Consider the following 21,278-nt stretch of genomic DNA (forward strand, 5'->3'; position numbering starts at 1 on the left):
TTCAACAAGATGCCACTGCTTTCTGCGTGTGCATGTGTGTTTGATTACATATATACACATCTCTAGTGATACGCCCACAGCACTCGGTGAATCGGAAGGAAAGGGGCTTAAGGCGGCATGATCTGCACTTTTGATCACGGTCCGCGTTTCTCCAAACGCCTCTCCCTGACAGGCAGCCGTTCCCCCGACGCGGGGATGCATTTCCACGCTTGCGCCGCTTTTCTGCCCCACCGCCTTAAGTTTCGTTGCAGGACTTTGCAAGCATCTGTTCTGCACCCAGAAAAGCGACCGAAAGCAAAACAGGGTTCAGAATAAAATCAGTGTTCTGGCCGCTTGAAATGATCCCAGAGCAGAAAAGACACGGGAGCTCATCGATTTACAAAAAAGCCGACACACAACACGCGTGATCTTCGTGGCACGAATCGGATTTAACGCCCACACTTGGTGTGCCAGCTTTTATGACCTCTGGTACTTCTAGCCTAACTTATAGCATTTCATTGGGGGGGAAATAAAAATACTTCTATTCCAACCATCAAAGGGGCAGCATGCAAGCTCCTTTGGGGCCCAAAATAAGCCTTTTTTCCCCCCTCCCGCAACGGTGGAGGATGGAAGGTGTCTCAGGGCATCGGTATCTCAAAGCACTGCAAGGAAAAGGCAGCTCGGTTCCGTTTGTTTACATCGGCTCCGATATAGTGTCCGGCATCCTTTGCCCCCACCCCGCACATGGAGGGGAAATCTAACGGGAGCCGGAAGTGAGAGCTGCCTGAGGCGCTTGGCTTTTTCTACATCTCTTAGGGACAGACGCCTCACTTCCTCGAACGTAGGCATGGAGGAGGTTGGACTTCCGGCACTGGACCAGCCCGTTTCCGAGCTCGAGTCGCAACGGGACTGTGGAGCAGGAGTTCCAGGAGTTCCTGTCCCATAATGCTTTGCGACGGGCTCTTCCTTGGGGAGTTGCGGGAGATGGAATCTTTCTGGGTGGGGCGAGTCCCGTTCGCAGCGGCAATGTCGTATCCATAGAAATAAGGGCATGTCGTCATAGGAGGGAAACGCCACTCCTTGATGACATCACGGGCGCGCTGAGAGATGGGGTTTGACCCGCGATTCACCGAGTGCTGTGGGCGTATCGCTAGAGATGTGTTTATATGTAATTAAATTATATGTAATCAAATTATATGTAATTAAACACACATGCACACGCAGAAACCGGTGGGATCTTGCTGAAAAACCACATTAAAAAAATAATAATCAAAAGTCACATGCAAAATAATCACATGCAGGCAGATCTTGCAAGCAACATAGAGTCAAGGGTCATGCTGTTGGAGGGATTGGGCTGTTAGGGAAGGAAGTGGAAATAAGAGCTTTTTTAAGGGACAGATATGAGAAAGGGCTAGGGACGTGTGTGGCGCTGTGGGTTAAACCACAGAGTCTAGGATTTGCCGATCAGAAGGTCGGCGGTTTGAATCCCCACGACAGGGTGAGCTCCCGTTGCTTGGTCCCTGCTCCTGCCAACCTAGCAGTTCGAAAGCATGTCAAAGTGCAAGTAGATAAATAGGTACCACTCTGGCGGGAAGGTAAACGGTGTTTCCGTGCGCTGCTCTGGTTCACCAGAAGCGGCTTAGTCATGCTGGCCACATGACCCGGAAGCTGTACGCCGGCTCCCTCGGCCAGTAAAGCGAGTTGAGTGCCGCAACCCCAGAGTCGGTCACGACTGGACCTAATGGTCAGGGGTCCCTTTACCTTTATGAGAAAGGGCTGTATTTCACTAGCAAATAACCCAGGTTCAATCCCAGGCACCTCCACGATCCTGTCAAGAAGATTCCTGACTCACATGAAATTACACTGCATCATGGGACAAAAACAGTCTCTGCTTTAGGACTGGATCCCTCGGGTGTCCATTTGGTAACTGGAGGCTACGACTATGATGTTAGATTTTGGGATTTTGCTGGAATGGATGCATCTCTTCAAGCTTTTTGATCTTTGCAACCATGTAAATGCCGCCAGATCAAGTCTTTGCAGTACAGCAGCACAGGGGATGTCATTCTTGTTGTTGCGGGCAACTCCCAAGCCAAAGTCCTTGACAGAGATGGCTTTCCTGTAATGGAGCGTGTAAAAGGAGACCAGCACATCGTAGACATGGCAAACACCAAGGGACACACAGCAATGCTGAATTCAGGATGTTGGCATCCCAAAGTAAAGAAGGAATTTTTGACATGTTCCAATTATGGGTTCCCAATCAGGATCAAATGATCCCAGGATCAAGTGATCCTAGGCCATCAAACGATCCCAGACAGAAGCTGATGTGTTCTAAAACTTGTGCTCATATGCTTGAATTGTGAGACTAACGTGGTTGAGAAGGAAATGGCAAAGCGTCCCTGGAACAGACCTGCTTTGTTTTTGTTTTGACAGTTAAGGGTTAGAATTGAGAGACGTAGCAACTAGTTAAAAAGGGGGGGGGAATAAATCTGGGTCCAAGCACAGCTGTTGCAGTGCACACATGTCGGTCACTTTTGAACTTGGTGTAATCCCACCTGCTTTTGCTCTAGTGGTAATAGTATGCTTATTCTGTGTTAAATTAAAATGCAAAAAATCATCATCATCATCATCAAGGGTCATTGAGTCCAACCACCTACAGTGCATGGATGCTAAAGCAGCCATGACAGATGGTTATCCAACCTCTGCTTAAAAAGCTCCAAGGAAGGGGAGTCCAGCTCCTCCTGAGGGAGTCCATTCCACTCTTCAACAGTTCTTGCAGTCAGAAAGTTTCCCTTGTTACTTAGATGTAATCCCCTTTCTTGTAACTTGAAGCTACCCTCCAGAGCAGCAGAAAACAAGTTTGTTCCATCTTCCATGTGACAGCCCTTTTAAGGTATTTGAAGATGCTTATCTTATCTCCTCGCAGTCTCCTCTTTTTCAGGCTAAACATCCCTCAACCACTTCCTCAACTGCTCCTCATAAGGCTTGGTTTCCAGACCCAAATTCAAATTCTCAAACCTTGATTGGCACATATGCAGGATTCCACTCGTCAAATCCTGAAAATAACACTAAAGTTAATGTTATATGACGAATCCTCATTGCATGTGGTAGAAACCTGATTTCCTGACCCTTAGTCATCTTAGTCGCCCTCCTCTCCACACGTTTCAGCTTGTCAATATCCTTCTTAAATTATGGTGCGCAGAAATAGTCCTGTCGAGTGTAGTCTTCTCCAGATGATTTGTGGGCAATGCTTGACATGGTGCTGGAGGTTGTTTAATTTACCAACCACATTTGTATGGCCTCCTATCAATGTACATTCTGGGGGAGATTCACAACAAAGAATAAAAATACAATCCTAAAATACAATGAAGACAGGAGTGCCTGGCGTGCTCTGGTCCATTGGGTCACGAAGAGTCGGACATAACTAAACGACTAAACAACAACAAAAAAATACAATACAGTGGTACCTCAGGTTACAGACACTTCAGATTACAGACACTTCAGGTTACAGACTCCGCTAACCTAGAAATAGTACCTCGGGTTAAGAACTTTGCTTCAGGATGAGAACAGAAATCGCACAGTGGTGGCAGCGGGAGGTCCCATTAGCTAAAGTGGTGCTTCAGGTTAGGAACAGTTTCAGGTTAAGAACGGACCTCCAGAATGAATTAAATTCTTAACCCAAGGTAAGGTAAAGGTAAAGGGACCCCTGAACATTAGGTCCAGTCGTGGCCGACTCTGGTGTTGCGGCGCTCATCTTGCTTTATTGTCCAAGGGAGCCGGCGTACAGCTTCCAGGTCATGTGGCCAGCATGACTAAGCCACTTCTGGCGAACCAGAGCAGCGCAAGGAAACGCCGTTTACCTTCCCGCTGGAGCAGTACCTATTTATCTACTTGCACTTTGACGTGCTTTCGAACTGCTAGATTGGCAGGAGCAGGGACCGAGCAATGGGAGCTCACCCGTCGCGGGGATTCGAACCGCCGACCTTCTGATCGGTGTTAAACCACAGAGCCACCTGCGTCCAAGGTACTACTGTACAAAGATTAAAATGCAGCTTTAAAAACAAAACAAAAAACCCTTTCATTTCTCACAGCAAAAAAAAAAAGAAAAGAAAGAATGAAGCCAGTTAGCAGCTTGGATTATCAAAGTGATACTTAATTTCAGACCTTGAAAGCTTTCTTTAAATAATGCAGGATGTAGAAAGGCCTGGGTGAATAAAATGGTAAAGCTGGTAGCAAAATAAGTCCATGGAGGAGTCATTAGGCAAGCCACCGTAGAAAGGCTTATTCCACTGCCAGGATGCCACAACTGAGAAGGCTCTCAGACGTTGGCAGTTCTTGGCTTTTATAGAATTAAACATGTCTTCTGTTTCTGGCTGCTGCAGCTACAGAGTTAAGGTTCATAGCTAGCTGCTTTATAGACACAACAGATGCATACTTTCCAGCTGTCCCTATACATCAACAACAGTCCCTGTTTTATTGTATCATTGATGAAACATTGCTCCACATTCTTCGGCCTTTGGTGGGGATGAAGGGACTGTCCTTTTAAAAAGGTGTTGCCCTGTGTACTAATGAACTAGATTCCTTCCCATTTCAGCACCTCTTCCTACCAAAGTCTTGGATTCCAGCACATGTGCAGATGAATCCATCCACATGGATTCTCAGTGTGCGCAGCTTCCTCCCATAACCGCTGGCCTATCTGGATTAGTTTCCCTGCCTTGAAAGCTACTGCAGGAAGGCTATGGCAAGATAAATGAACAGCAAGCCTTCGGCGTTAAGACTTAAAGCAAGAGGGTTTTCTGTGTTTGTGCAAAGGGCAACAGCAGTAGCAAGAGAACTTGCTGGGAGTCCGTTTGGGGAGGCTAAGTCAAGTCTGGGCCTATTGCCATCCAGCTCCTTCCTGCACTTCAATGAAGTCCACTCATAGAACTATGTAGTTGTTGACCACAGTGTCATAGTCAGCCCAAAGCCACACTGAGACACATCCTGCCTGCTGTGATGCCCTTTTTTCCTGTATGGTAAAGAGGACAGACAGTTTTTAATTACTTCTACTGTACCTCCTTAAGGCAGCTTAAAAAAACCTATCTGCCTGGTTTTGGGTGCCTTTTTAATCAAATAAAAGTTTTGGGTTTGCTTTTTAAAATATTGTTTATTTGTAACCTGCATTTCAAGTATACAGCCTTCCAAAGCAGTTTACAAGAATCTGAGACGATATATGCAGTAACTCAAGTACAGCAGTTTGCAACAGAGGAGCCTTTTTAAACAAAACGTTTTTATACTTTTTTTAGTTGTAAGAATTACAACCAACAACCTAGAGTACAGAGCATATAACGAGTCGGACGCCACACAATCGTGCATTATGAATTTCAATTTTTTGCTGCTGTTATTGGATTGCACTTATTGACCAGAAATATTGTTCTGTGCAGGATTACTGGGTTAGCTGAAGGAGTGCTTTACTGAAGTGAGAATTTGAGTGACTATACTGCAGTGGTGGGTGTAAGGGAAGTGTGATTGTTGAGTGGAGTTGTGCATTTCAGTTCACTTTGTGTCGTGTGAATGTGTAAGTGAATTATTTTGGTGATTGTACCATAGCTTTTGCTATGTTTATGAGGTTGTCAGGATGACATCCACTGTAATTATGTTGCATTTTGATGTTGTACCTTCATGTATGCTGAAGTTGTGTATACGATGTGCTGTTGCGGTTTATATTTATTTTACTTACGGGAGTTTTTGAGATACTGCTGCCCAGTGGCGTGGCGTGGGGGGTGCAGGGGGGGCCGGCCGCACTGGGCGCAACATCTGGGGGTTAGGGTTAGGGGGCGCAAATCCACAGGTTAGGGGGCGCAAATCCACGGGTTAGGGGGCGCAAATTACTTGCCTTGACCCGGGTGCTGACAACCCACGCTACGCCACTGCTGCTGCCTAATTATGTAATTTGACATGTGAAATTATTATTATTTAATAATATCATTAACAATTATCACTCGTTTCATTTTGAATGTGGAATTTGTATTGTATTTTTCATATCATTCATTTATTTTTTTAAAATGATAAACCACTTTGTAGCCTGAGCACTGAAGCGGTATACAATAAATAAAGCAGATGTGTTACTATGGCTGTTACATCAAGCAAGAAACATTGTAAACAGAATGCATATGGGCTGAGAGATAAATTGTAGCCCTAAAGCAATCTGGTAATGCAGCCTATAATGTGGTGCTTTTTAAAATAAAATAATAAGTATTGGATTCCTGTTCTTTTAAGATAAAAATGAGAAAAAATACAAAAAATAAATTATAAAAAACAATTAAATTACTTATAGAAACTCTAAAAGCAATAAAAACTTTTTCTACAAACTCTAAAAGAAATCAATAAAACCATAACTAAGGGGGATGATTGGGAAAAGGAGGAATTCAGTATATCTGTAGAATCTTCTTTCTTTTTTATTTGTTGTATGCTGAAAATCAATAAAATTTGTTAATAAACCCAAATGAGCAAGTAATATCCTATAAATGACTGGGTCACACTCTTAAACCAAATTATCTTCAGTAGTGCTTACACATCAGTGCCTAAACTTCACAATGCTAGGCACCTGTCTTTAAGTTTTGCTGCGATATATAATCCACTATGAAGTGGTATAATAAGATAAATAAATAGACCTTTTGGCCCTGGTCTTACCAAAAGGTAACCTGAGTGCAGATTTCCCTACCCAACTCCCAGAGTTTCATTCATCTCATTTTGGTCAAAGTGAATTAATGTGTCACTGTCAACTCCTCCTCCCATTCTCACACATCCCGAAGTACCATCAGTTTTCTGCTTTCATTCTGCACAATGGTCCTTGGTTGATCATCTCCATTAAAAGCATAGGTGAGCAGCCGTTTGCCTGTTAGTTAATATGAGATGTGGGGGGGGTCTGGTGGAAGTTGGGGGGGCAGAGTGCTAAACAGTGACCTCTTTTCAGTCTTCTACTCCCTTTTTCTCCCCCTCTCTCTTTATCCAGTGGAATGTAGGAAGAGGCGCAGATGTCTCTTCTTAGAGGTCTGAACCAACAGTTTGGTGAGGGCCATATGAAATTAACCCGAGGGCCACATACTGGCTATGGATAACACACTCCTGACCTGAAGATCACCAAGAGCTATTGTAGCCTATCAAGCCTCTTAAAAGGTAAAGGTACCCCTGACCGTTAGGTCCAGTCGCGGACAACTCGGGGGTTCTTCGCTCATCTCGTTCTATAGGCTGAGGGAGCTGGCGTTTGTCCACAGACAGCTTCTGGGTCATGTGGCCAGCCTGACTAAGCCGCTTCTGGCGAAACCAGAGCAGCGCATGGAAATGCCGTTTACCTTCCTGTTGGAGCAGTACCTATTTATCAAGCCTCTTAAAGGTAAAGGGACCCCTGACCATTAGGTCCAGTCGTGACTGACTCTGGGGTTGCGGCGCTCATTTTGCTTTACTGGCCGAGGGAGCCGGTGTACAGCTTCCGGGTCATGTGGCCAGCAGGACTAAGCCGCTTCTGGCGAACCAAAGCAACGCATGGAAATGCCAATTACCTTCCTGCCGGAGCGGTACCTATTTCTCTACTTGCACTTTGACGTGCTTTCGAACTGCTAGGTTGGCAGGAGCTGGGACTGAGCAACAGGAGCTCACCCTCTCGTGGGGATTCGAACTGCCAACCTTCTGATCGGCAAGCCCTAGGCTCTGTGGTTTAACCCACAGCGCTACCCGCGTCCCTTATCAAGCCTCTTAGATCCTGCTTAAGTCTTTGGTAGTGCTGATCCAGAGGAGTTGGCCACTTGTTTGTAGCCAGAGCTACGGGGCAAGGGCTAACCAGGCTTTTTGCCCTGAATGAAGCCTCCCGAGGGGCGCCATTGAGGCTCCCAGCCTCTGTGTGTGTGTGTGTGTGTGTGTGTGTGTACGCAAATGTACATAGGATGTGTGTCAAACTGTGCCTTTGACCGGGGTGAAATAAAGCCTAGTTTTGCTCCCGCTGTAGCACATGGTGAGAGTGCAGAGTTTTCCTACAATGTCCTGAGCACTTGATCTTTGGCTCTATAAACCTTAATTCACTAACCTGGTGCCCTCCCGGTACTTTGGACATGCGCTGGCTGGTTTGATGGGAGTTGTAGTACAAAACATCTGCAGGGAGCCATGTTTATTATATCTCTATAGAAGTATTTCTAAATCACAAAAGATAACGAAGTTGTTTGTAACATTTAAACCACTTTGATACAGTTGTCCAAGGATGGTGCAAACCATGTGCACTCCAATTATACCTTGGTACTGTTGGGTTAAACCACAGAGCCTAGGGCTTGCCGATCAGAAGGTCGGCGGTTTGAATCCCTGCAACGGGATGAGGTCCTGTTGCTTGGTGCCTGCTCCTGCCAACCTAGCAGTTCGAAAGCACGTCAAAGTGCAAGTAGATAAATAGGTACCGCTCCAGCGGGAAGGTAAATGGCGTTTCCGTGCGCTGCTCTGGTTCACAAGAAGCGGCTTAGTCATGCTGGCCACATGACCCGGAAGCTGTACTCCGGCTCCCTCGGTCAATAAATCGAGATGAGCGCCGCAACCCCAGAGTCGGTCACGACTGGACCTAATGGTCAGGGGTCCCTTTACCTTTACTGTTGTATTTCCTGATTTCCCGCCCCTCTTCAATAATAGACAAACACTAAGCAGTATGAAAAAAAACTTATTCTGGGCCTCAGAAAAGTGGCCCTTTGTTTTGCACAAACGTTTCTAAAATAGGTCTGTGCTTCCCCGAGTACCAGCCCAGGCTCAGTGGAACTCTTGCTGTTGTTTCCCAGGTGAACGCAGCTGTTTCCACATCTGCAGAATCTGAGCCCAGCCTGTGCGCTAGAACAAGATGCCAAGTTGAAAAGCCAGCGCATTCCGCCGATCCCCGAGCTCTCCTCTTTAGTGCATGGCAAGGAGGGTCCTGTGCAGGCAGCTGGCGGGTGGAGGGATGGAGGGAGGGAGGAAGGCAACAAGCAGCGGGTGGTGCCTCGACTTCCTTCGCACAACACATGAAAGGAATGTGGTGGTGAGCTCATGGCTCCTCGCCCCGCGCGCCACGCCCCGCGCCGGGTCCTAGCGCCCTGCGCTCTGTCCAACGAGGAGAGAAGAGCGGTTGGAACCCAGCCCTACAGCTGGCCAATTCCCCGCACTTCCAGAGGACACAGAAATCTTGACTCCCGATTCCATTCGCCACCCCGCGCCATAAATTATTCGAACCCCCCCAACCCAGTTGCCAGTGTTTTTTTTCTGGGGGTACGCATACCCCTAAACATTTTGTGAATCTTTGTACTTTTTTTCTTCAATTTTTTTTTCCAAAAATTTTAAACAAATAAACATAAATCTCAACCGTATTTAAACCAATCTTAGTGACATTGTTAAGTGACTTCCACAAACCCCCATAGTTGAATTTAAGTGTATATCATTTTAACAGTTTTCCAAAATAAATTTTCTGGTGAACCTTTGCACTTTTGTCCATTTACTGTATTTATTTCCCTTGATTTTAACTATAAAATGGTGATTTTCTTGAGTCAAAATGAGAGTACCGCTAAACATTTTTTCTAGGGGGGCGGGGGAGCACTGGGCATTGCCATTCAAATGGTGTGTATGCACGCTGCGTGTTATAAGGTTTGGGGCAGCCCTAAGCCCACCCCGCCCCAAACTATTCTAAACAGCTATGGCTGCAACCGATCCTATGTGCGCCACCTTGGGAATAAAGTCTCACGGACTAATCTCCGATGCTGTGATGCACCTTGAATCATCATCATCATCATCGACACCCAAAGGATCAGCATCCACTTCCCGCCTCCAATAGCCGGAGCGCTAAAAAGGACCCAGGAGTCCGGCCATACGCTTCCAGCACCGAACCTCTCCGCCACCCCGCAAAGCAAAATCCCGAGCCGCAGGCGACGCGCAGGGCGCGCCTAGAAAGTCAGCGCGAGGCCGCCACGTGGGAAGCTGCAGTAGTCAAGTTACTAGTTCCTGTTGCGCACAGTCCCTGCTCTTTCCCCGGGGTGCCGTCACTCCGGGGTCAGTGCGAATCGTTAAACCGCAGGGTTGTAACCGTGTCGTTGTTGTTGTTTTGACCCGATCTTGCTTTTGCTTTGCGCTTTGGCGGAAAGGGAGTAGCTGCGCTTCCGAAGGCGCGCCTTGCGTCCTGGGGAGAAAAGCGCACGACAGGAGAGAAGCGGCCCTTCTCCTCCTCCTCCTCCTCCCCGCTTGCCGAGCACCTCCCTCCGCCACTAGCGACGGGGCCCACCACCCCGGGGCGGGGGCGGAGTGTGGGGGCCGGCGGAGTTTGTTCCGGACGTGGGACCCGCCCCGCAGCGGCTCCCGTTGGCCAAATAGGGAAGCGGAGCGGCCGGGAATCGCCGCGCTTCGCTTCTCCGAGCGCCGATTCGTATCGTGCAGGGAGGAGGGCCCACCCCGGATCTCAGCCATCTTTCGAGGGGCGGCAGGGACGGGAGCCGGCGATGGCAGAGGCAGGGCTGGGGGGGTTCTGAGTTCACCGATCCGATCCCCCCCCCGACCATGATGAATCCCAAGGAAGGCGCGGCGCCGCTGGAGAAATACAAGCTGGTGGTGGTCGGCGGAGGCGGCGTGGGCAAGAGCGCGCTCACCATCCAATTCATCCAGGTACGGAGAGCCCAAGGCGACGAGGGCGGGAGAGCGGGGCCGGGGGGGCAGATGGCGACAAAAATATATATTTAAAAACCTCCCCAAACTTTACCATATGTTTCCGCGCCGAAGTTCTCGTTCAGGTGACACAGGGCGGTGGCGAAAGCGAAACCTGAGCCAAGATCCTGTGTTGTTGATGAGGATGAGTTTTTTTTTAAACTGGGAGGAAGTTTTGCCGCTTTTGCTGGGACGTTTTTCCTCCCCAAGAGAAGCGTTCAGCGCGTAGCCGCCTGGCTTGAGCAAGTCCCGACTGCCGACGCTGTGCGCACGTTTACTCGGGAGTAATCCCCGTGGAAGTTCAGTGGGGCTCCTATTAAACGTGCTCAGGAACTCCGTTGCCTGTTTCCCCCTAGCGGCGGAGGCAGGGATTTCTCCCAAGGTGGACCTCTAGATGTTGATAGACTCCAGCTCCCATCATCCCTGACCGTTGGCCACGCTGGCTGGGGCTGATGGGAGTTGTAGTCCCACAAAGTTTCTCAGTACTGTTCTAAGCCGATCCCGTCGCTGCCTCCCTCCCAAATAACCAGGATCCACGGTGAGAGAGAAAAGGGCTTTGATGTTTGCCGGTGAACTGGAAGGGCGATTGGGGTTTGCTGCTGCTCAATCCTGAGCAGCCCCAAATTCTCCCTCTGGAGAAGCTGAGATTGCGGGTCCTCCTGAACCTCCCCTATTGGGAACCAGGTGATGAGGGTGGGCAAGGGTGCCAGCTTGAATAAAATATTGGGGAGGGAGGCAGGTAAGCCCCATCCCACTTACAAGACACGGCACATGCACACTGTTTGAACGGCAATGCCGATCAACTTTGGGGTCCCCTCATATATTTTATTGGGGGCGAAGGGACCTTGGCCCCCAGGAGGTTGGGGAAAGGGAGTTATCCTTGGCATGGATTGGAAAGGGCCAAATCAAGTGGAGAAAAAAGGGAGGTACCCGGGACTGGGACCATCAGCATCACACTGTGCTTGTGAGCTTTCTAGAGGCAGCTGGCTCCTGTTGTAAACAAGGGCTGGGCTGGATGGCATTTCCAGCTAAAGGATCTTGCATGCGAGGGCCAGAAAGGGATCTCTGCTCAGACCCTGGAGAGCCACTGTTCAAGCTGATGTGCCCAGGCTAGGTGGACCAGGCAGTTTCAAATGATCAGATGACCTTTGGCTCCGATGCAAAGCTTGCATTATTTTATAAATTTGGATCTGATCCAGAAAGGCAAACCTTTTTATAAATTTTTTAAGAATGCAGGGAAGGGAAGGACCAGAATCCAAGTTTTGTGTAGCAGACTGCAGAGATCCTTGCAAATAAAGCCACAGACGTTATTAGCATGTTTCTGTTTCATTTTAGTGGTCTGCTAAGAGAGTAAGAGACGCAGGTGGCGCTGTGGGTTAAACCACAGAGACTAGGACTTGCCAATCAGAAGGCCAGCGGTTCAAATTCCTGTGACGGGGAGAGCTCCCGTTGCTCGGCCCCTGCTCCTGCCAACCTAGCAGTTCGAAAGCACGTCAAAGTGCAAGTAGATAAATAGGTACCGCTCCGGCGGGAAGGTAAACGGCGTTTCCGTGCGCTGCTCTGGTTCGCCAGAAGCGGCTTAGTCATGCTGGCCACATGACCTGGAAGCTGTATGCCGGCTCCCTCAGCCAATAAAGCGAGATGAGCGCCGCAACCCCAGAGTTGGACACGACTGGCCCATACGGGCAGGGGTACCTTTACCTTTACCTTTAAGAGAGTATAGAATCATAAAATTGGAAGGGATCACAAGGATCATCTAGTCCAACCCCCTCCAATACAGGAATCTTTCACCCAATGTGGGGCTTTAAACCCTGAGTTTAAGAGTCTCATTCTCTATCAGCTGAGCTATCCCAAGACAACAATGGAGGAGAGAAGTTCTCCTTCGCAGCCAACATGGGGATGGAAACCAGGCTACTAACTTCCTAGCAGGATAGTTCAAAAAACGGCCTTTCGCCAGATCCATCCCTCCAGCGTCCTGCTTTATCTGCTTGCTGGCCAGGGAGTAACAGAAAGCAATCTCATTCTCCTCAGCCAGCCCATTCACTCGCCTGCATGGAATTCCTAGTCGCCTCTGGTGACCAAATTACTGATCTGATGTCAAAGAGACCTGAAGAAACTCTTGTGCTGGAAAACTATGGTTCTCATGGGGAACACAGGATCAATACTGGGGGTAGGGTGTCCTGTTTTTGCTCCTATGGAGTAGCAAGGGTCTTCAAGTTTAGTTCTTTCTGTCATCCTTAACATCCTTCCTTCCTTTCTTCCTTGCCCATTATTCCCCCCCCCCCAGTCATATTTTGTCTCGGACTATGACCCCACAATTGAGGACTCGTACACAAAAATCTGCAACATCGATGGCACCTCCACACGGCTGGATAGTGAGTATTACTGGGCTGGCGTCCTATTCAGGTGATGTGGAGGCTGCATGCAAATGTTTTGAGGGAGACAGAAGCTTGGGAGAACACGAACCTTGCATTCTGCAATGGGCAGCATCCTTCCTTAGCACTGCTTATAAAGGAATGGAGGGACATCGAGTGTATCATGACCACAGCTTTGTGGGATGGGGCTTTGTTATGCTTTCCCCCATTTCCAGTGTCCTCCATCAGTGGTCAAATGAGGGGGGGGGGACATTCAGTTTGTGTGACAAACGGCTCCATGAGAAGCAAATTGAGGAAGGGAAATTAGACAGAAAGTATTGGGAGAGGAGAATCACCCAACAACAAAGGGATGATTGGGAACAATATGATGTGAAGTGCCATATTGAGGGAGCTCAGACAGTTATAATGTCCCAAGTGCTTTATTGCAACAAACTCGCAAGAAAGCTGTCCCTTCCTGATGAAATCATCTGATTGGACAGAAGGGTAGCCCATGCTACTGCATGGAGGCTTAAAGATCTGGAAGCACTTACTGGGTGTGGGGGAACCATAAAGGAATTTGGAACAAATGTTTTTTCTCAAAGGTGAATAGGAGGTACATGTTTAGTAGGGGTGCGTGTCAATATCAGAAGGACATAGGAATGAACGAATGAATCTTTATTTGCATCAGCCACCGGCCATAGCAACAAAACAACAATACAATATACAAAGAATAAAGATAATGATGTCATAATGGTTATGGCCTGGTCTGCAAGTGATAAGAGTGGAGTGTACCACTTTGAACTCCAGGTGAATGTACCAGTTCTGCACTTAAAACCACACTAACAATGACCCTAAACCAGGGGTCAGCAAACTTTTTCAGCAGGGGGCCGGTCCACTGTCCCTCAGACCTTGTGGGGGGCCAGATTATATTTTTTTGGGGGGGGGGAATGAACAAATTCCCATGCCCCACAAATAACCCAGAGATGCATTTTAAATAAAAGCACACATTCTACTCATGTAAAAGCACAATGATTCCTGGACTGCCCGTGGGCCGGATTTAGAAGGCAATTGGGCCAGATCTGGCCCCCGGGCCTTAGTTTGCCTGCCCGTGCCCTAAACTCTGTAAATAGCAAATTACCCCCACAAAACTAGTGGTTTCTCCCTCAGCTGATGGAAGGGGTGGTGCTGGTTGCCTCTTACTTGCAGGGAATATTTTGTCTGTCTGTTTTGATGTGGGAGAGCACATGAATGTAGGGAAGGGATAGCCAACATTGTGCCTTCCAAATGTTTGTTGGACAACAGATCCCATCACCTCTGGCCATTGGCCCTCCTGGCTGGGGCTGATGGGAATTGCAGTCCATCATATTTACCTGCCCCACACCTGGCATCATCTAGGGTAGGTGAGCATTAACTAGGCCAAGGCATCATAGCAGACCAAATGGGAAGGCTTGGTGGACCCAATCAGTCCCAGAAGGCTGTCTCTTGTTTCACACCCATCACATTTGGAATGACTCAGACCTAAACTGCTTCCCTTATGATTTCAGTTCTGGACACAGCTGGCCAGGAGGAGTTTGGGGCCATGCGAGAGCAGTATATGCGTACTGGGGAAGGCTTCCTCCTTGTCTATGCCATCAATGATCGTGGCAGGTAAGACCCAAGCCATGGTTACATTAGAAGGTCCTGTCCTCTCAGTGGTCAAAGGATGGGGGGGGGGAAAGCTTTCTGTGGGTTCTGAGTTGAGTTGGTGTGTTTTGTTCTGGTGCTTTTCGGAGGGGGTGTTTAATTTGCAGTTGGTTTAGAATGGTTGGCGCTTCGCTAGGACCGCAAGTTTTGATAATGCCAGGTACAACAGAACACCTCGCTGTGCCAAATTAAACATCTACATTTACTTAAATGAAGTAACTGTTGCCAGAATGCTCAACAGGACTCTTATTTGTATATTTAAAACATGATATCCTGCATTTCACCACGTAGATCTCAAAAGCTGCTTACAGCAATAAAATACACAATATATGAAATTTAATTACAGGTAGGTAGCCGTGTTGGTCTGCCGTAATCGAAACAAAATAAAAAAAATTCCTTCCAGTAGCACCTTAGAGACCAGCTAAGTTAGTTATTGGTATGAGCTTTCTGAAGAAGTGTGCATGCACACGAAAGCTCATACCAATAACTAACTTAGTTGGTCTCTAAGGTGCTACTGGAAGGATTTTATTTTATTTTATGAAATTTAAAACATTAATAAAACCTCAATTAATTATGAGGTTATAACATGCACATTTTAAAAGATGCAAAGATCTAGTTTTGGAATAAAACAGTTTTGCCAGTTAATAGCTTACGTTGCACATATACTCTGCAGAATATTCTATATTGTTTATCCTCACAACATCAAAACAGACTGTTCTAATTTCCATTTTACAGCTGGGGAAACTGAGACTGAGAGTAACCTATTCTAGACTGTCCAGTAAGCTTACGGTTAAGAAAGGATTTGGCTCTGGGTTAGCCACACACGATGTTTCCAGTTCCCCTAACCTTAGTAGTTTTTAACCAAACTTAGAACAGTGTCCTTTTTAGGGAGTATCTTATTGAAAAGTCTCACCTGTGTTTATATATATATATATGTATTTTTTAATTTCCACGTTTTCCCTTCCTTTTTTAACCCTCCCCTAACAATTCAGACTTGCGCACAAAGCTGGCCACTTCCCTCCCCTCCCCATGGCAGCACTGTAAATGCAAGTTGTGCCCTCTTCTGTGTGTGTGTGTTTGGGGGTCAGGGTGGAGAAGACTGTAGGGATGGCATGGACTTGGGGAAATACAGAACCCCTTTCAGAGTGACTTCCATTCCATCCCTGCAGCTGTTTTTCCTTCTTCTTTTTTGTCTCTATGTCCCCCCCCCCTTTTTTAAAAGTTGCCTCTGGTCCCAAATACCCATGTATCTGGGAAAAGAGGGGCAGCCCCAGCTGTCTGTAAACATGGCTACCCTTGCCCCTTCCCTCAAGCCTTTGACAAGCCCATTTTTTGTACATGGTTTGGTGAGGAAAAAAAGTCAGGTTTTTTTAAGTCAACCTCTTACTGGTTCTTATAGCAACAAAATAAATAAATGCTATTTTCTTCTTTTTTCTCTCACCTGTGTTCTTTGCCTCTCTGCCACAGTTTCAATGAGATCCACAAGTTTCACACTCAGATACTTCGAGTGAAAGACCGTGACGACTTTCCCATGATCCTTGTGGGGAATAAGGCTGACCTTGACCTTTATCGGCAGGTGAGCCTTCCATAGCATTCAATCACTTATCGTGATATCAGTCTCTGCGTGGTGGGACTCTGGGGTGGTACATGAGTCGATAATATTTTGAATCCTCTCTCTCCAGTCTCAGTTTGGGAAACCCATATAGACCAGATTGAGAATTAAGATAAATGTGTAATGCCTCGCTCTAGGGAGATTTGGCAAGGCATGAGCTTGAGAGACAAGGCCTTCTTTGTGGTGGCACCACAACTCCTGAATGCTTTCCCAATTTTATTTCATCAGGCTCCCTCTGTGTTTTGTCAGAGATGGGATGCACTTTTATTTTGATGGGGGATTTTTGTGTGTGTTTCACACCCAGTTTTATCATTGCCGGTTGTAATGGATAATAGGGAGAAGGAACCGTCAGCCCTCCATATGTTGTTGGACTGTAACCCCATCATCCCTAGCTATTGGCCATGCTGGCAGGGGCTGATGGGAACTGGAGTCCAATAACATGTGGAAGGCCACAGGTTAAGCCATCTTTGATTTAACATCTTTTGCTGCTGCTACATTTGTTTTTGCTCTGCTGCAAGTTCTGACTACATGATGCTAAGCCAAACCATGGCTTAGGATGAACGTGCAGGTGGGTGGACTTCTACAGGGAAATGATGACCACTTTGTTCCTCCGGCGTTCGTTCTGCTGTTGCCCTGAGCTGAACCGTGATTTGCCTTAGCAGGTCATCCAAATCTGGGCAACTAATAAATATAATACAGTGGTACCTCGGGTTACAGACGCTTCAAGTTAACAGACGCTTCAGGTTACAGACTCCGCTAACCCAGAAATAGTACCTCGGGTTAAGAACTTTGCTTCAGGATGAGAACAGAAACTGCACGGCAGCAGTGGGAGGCCCCATTAGCTAAAGTGGTACCTCAGGTTAAGAACAGTTTCAGGTTAAGAACGGACCTCCAGAACGAATTAAGTTTTTAACCCGAGGTACCACTGTAAATGACAATAAATAAAATTGAATAATTGCGATTCCCTGGCTGTTTTATATGGTATGCAGCAAGGAGTGTTGTATTTGACCCAGTTGGTCTCCAAAATTAGGAGAGCTTGGCTGAGAGAAAATTTATCTTTGTGAGCAGCCATGAGTGGGCAAGATTTGGCTGCCACGAGGCACCTATGCCTCCTTACATGCCCCTTCAGTATCTCCGCTTTTCCAGTTCCCTTAAAAATGTGGGGCAGGGGTCAGAAATGAGGTGGATGTGGGATGCTGTACAACCAAAACATTACAACTACCCAATGCCAGCCGCCATTTTGTTTCTCTCCTTTTGCTCTCTCCCTCCCACCACCGCAGCTACACTCTTCCGCTGTGTAACGGTATCCATTGCTATTTCTCATCACTGCTTTCTTATCCAGGTACCCAAGGAGGAGGCCCTCAGCTTTGCCCGGGAGAATCGGATCCCATACACGGAAGCCTCTGCCAAAATCCGCCTCAATGTGGATGAATCTTTCTATGAGCTGGTCAGGGCCATCAGGTAAGAGGACAGGTGACTTGCTGGACGTGCGACTAAATCGGTTGCTTTGAGACAAATTTTTTTTTTTTTTGGCAGGGGTGTCAAATACAGTGGTACCTTGGAAGTCGAATGGAATTGGTTCCGGAAGTCCGTTCGACTTCCAAAATGTTCGGAAACCAAGGCGTGGCTTCCAATTGGCTGCAGGAAGCTCCTGCAGCCAGTCGGAAGCCATGGAAGCCCCAGTGGACGTTTGGGTTCCAAATGACGTTTGCAAACCGGAACACTCCCTTCCAGGTTTGTGGTGTTTGGGAGCCAAAATGTTTGACTCACAAGGCATTTGGGATCTAAGGTACGACTGTATAATGAATACGTAAATAAAATTGGCTCCCCAAAGCCTGGGGGAAGCAGTTTCCTTTGATAATAACATCAATATGGAGGCCGTTTGTGGCTATTTGTACTGTTATTTCATTATTTACTTCAACCTGGTGCCCTCCAGATGTTTCAGATTATTGGGTTGTCTTTGTTTTTATTATGTATCCTATGTTTTTATTTTGTAATTTATGTTGTGAACAGTCCTGAGATCTATGGGTATAGGGCCGTATACAAATTTAATAAATAAATGAAATACTACTACTGCTGATAATAATAATTTGGACTACAGTTTCCATCAGCCCCAGCCAACACAGCTTGGTGAAAGTTGATTTACACACACACACACACATATATATCCCTATGCCCTTAACCTCAAACGCATCCATTCTTAAGGAAATTAGCCCTGAGTGCTCACTGGAAGCACAGATCCTGAAGCTGAGGCTCCAATACTTTGGCCACCTTATGAGAAGAGAAGACTCCCTGGAAAAGACCCTGATGTTGGGAAAGATGGAGGCACAAGGAGAAGGGGACGACAGAGGACGAGATGGCTGGACAGTGTTCTTGAAGCTACAAACATGAGTCTGACCAAACTGCGGGAGGCAGTGGAAGACAGGAGTGCCTGGCGTGCTCTGGTCCATGGAGTCACGAAGAGTCGGACACGACTAAACGACTAAACAACAACAACAATGCCCTTAGCCTAGGGGTAAACAGATTTGTGGCTTGTGGTATCTACTTTTACTAGATCCTCAAGATCCAATAATTAGAGCCTTGCTAAATTTGGCCACCAAGTTCAGGGGTACCCAATATGGTGTTATTTTAGATGTCAGACTCTAACTCTCATCAACCTTGACCAAAGGCCATGGTGGCTAGGACTGATGGAAATTGTAGTCCAACAACAACTGGAGGGCTGCCTGTGACCTAGTCAGAGAGTAAAATTGTAGAGTTGGAAGGGTATCCATCCCACACACCCATGCAATCTCAGAACTTATGAGGAAAACTTGCATTTTCCTGAAAATCTGAGCGGGTGATAAGAGCTATGCTGCCTTTTTTTGCTATGCAGTCATACCTCGGGTTGAAGTTGCTTCAGGTTGAACGTTTTTGGGTTGCGCTCCATGATGACCCGGAAGTAACGGAATGAGTTACTTCTGGGTTTTGCCGCATGCGCTCAAAATGATGTCACACGCATGCGCAGAAGCGGCGAATTGCAACCTGTGCATGCGCAGATGTGGGTTGCGTTCTGCTCTGGATGTGAACAGGGCTCCGGAACGGATCCCCTTCGCATCCAGAGGCACCACTGTATTCTCTCTCTGCTTCCTGTCCCAATTTTCACCTCTTTCCTCTTTCAATTTGCAGGAGGTTTCATGAGCTGGAATCCCCCCCTGCCCCGGCTGTCAGCCCTAAGAAGAAAGAAAGCAAAGGCTGTCCTTGTTCCCTGCTGTAAACTGCCTTCCCACACCAAGCTACAAAGCCCGGAAAGGGAAGAACAACTGCTCAGGTTCCCTCCTAAGGAGTTGGATGCGGCAGGATTTCTCCCTTATCTCCACCTCTCCACACCTCTCACCCCCCTCACCTATGCAACAAGGGCTGGCAATGTATATTCTGCAGTTGTGTCCAAATACTACAATATGTCTGGCGCAGAGCGTTCCTGCAAACTGGAACAGGTCAGGAAGTAGATAAATCATGTACCCCTCAACACCCACTAAATAGGCAGGAAATAGGTTATATACATGATGACTGGGACAAGGTGCGGGAAGAGTACTCAGTGCCTTCCTATCCCATTCCCCCACCTTTCTCTGTTAAGTCTTCAGAGAAAACTGGGAAGAAGGGGAATCTCCTACACCAGGGGGTAGGAGCAGAGGCGGACTTGGGGCTTTCAGAGATGCCAAAATTTGGTGTCGTGTCCCTGCCCCAAATCCCAGTGCGGGTGAACCGGTCACGCTTCTCTAAATCTGCCCGTGGTAGAAGGCAGAGCAATTTGAGAAATGTGCATTCATGGGTTTAAATCCGGAAAGAATAGGATAGTCTGCTTTTAGGATGGGTGAGAGAGTGGGCAGGAAAACGAGGGGCTCAGACCCTTCAATGCAGCCAGAGCCAGCAAGCTTTTTGCACATACACACTTTTATGGACATGTTCAAAGCCGTATTGTACAAATGCATCTAAAGGGGTGTTATCTATTTTTTAAAAAATCACAGCCACCATTATGCACAGCACATGATTAATAGGAACAGTCAATACAAATTAAGCAAGGAATTTATTTTTTTTTGCAACCCTCCAGCTGCTTTGGACTACAACTCCCATGAGCCCCACCCAGAACACGTGCTAGCAGGGGCTGATGGGAATTGTAGTCCAAAACAAAAATAGGTTAGCAACATTACAGTAGGGACCCAAAGAAGCAATCTTTTTTTTAAAAATCAAGTTTTGTGGGGAGGGTGCCCCCCCACAAAAACCGTCTGGGACAGGGGGTTGAATGAACCCCAAGGGCTATCTACCCATTTAAGATCCTCTACCTGCCACCTAAAGAGCAAATGGGCATAAGGAAATTAAATCCTGCCCAAATGCAAGGCATCTCCCCCCCGCAAGCAGTTAAGGGATGTGTGTGAAGGTCACTTCTGCCAATTCCCCTGGCATCCTGCTGCAGATCATTCCAGCTTGTTAAACACCAAAGAGTTACCACCTATTCAAGCACCATAATCTTGTGGCACTTTAAATACGAATAGATTTATTATGGCATAAGCCATCCTTGAATAGAGTCCGCGTTGTCAGCTGTAGGAAGTCTTCTCTGTTGGCAATTATATGTAATCTACACATACACATGGTACAGAGGGGTGGGTTTTTTTTTGCAAACAGTGGGGCCAAAGGGCCATGAAATGTTAGGGTAGGAAGCTGTGAAATTCTCACATACCCAGAAGTGGTTTTGAATAAAAGGGAGTCATTCCCAAATCAGTGTGTGTTGCTGTTTGTGGCGGCGGACAAAATTGGGCAGGTCAGGAAGCAGGCAGCACTGAGTAGGCTATGGAGACATTCAGGCTATAATCCGATACACACTTACCTGAGAAACAAGTTCTCCTTGAACTTAGTGGAACTTTCTTCTGAGTAGACATTCAGTGTGGCCCCTTGGATATGGTCCATCCACATTTAAAGGGTGAGCAGGCTGCCTTGGGAGTCTC

General features: G+C 47.2%; 1 protein-coding gene across 1 annotated transcript; it reads left to right on the forward strand.

The window, feature by feature from the left end:
* Positions 1-9,942: 9,942 nt before the first annotated feature.
* RRAS (RAS related) lies at positions 9,943-21,055 on the forward strand. Its single transcript, XM_083583634.1, has 6 exons — positions 9,943-10,611; positions 12,938-13,025; positions 14,549-14,651; positions 16,155-16,263; positions 17,642-17,760; positions 19,465-21,055. Exons 1-6 carry the CDS (start codon positions 10,507-10,509, stop codon positions 19,550-19,552), a joined length of 612 nt encoding a protein of 203 aa, XP_083439760.1. The 5' UTR covers positions 9,943-10,506; the 3' UTR covers positions 19,553-21,055.
* The last annotated feature ends 223 nt before the right edge of the window (positions 21,056-21,278 follow it).

Source organism: Podarcis filfolensis (genome assembly GCF_964270895.1).
Source record: "Podarcis filfolensis genome assembly, chromosome: 13".
In the NCBI taxonomy this organism is placed as follows: Eukaryota; Metazoa; Chordata; class Lepidosauria; order Squamata; family Lacertidae; genus Podarcis; species Podarcis filfolensis.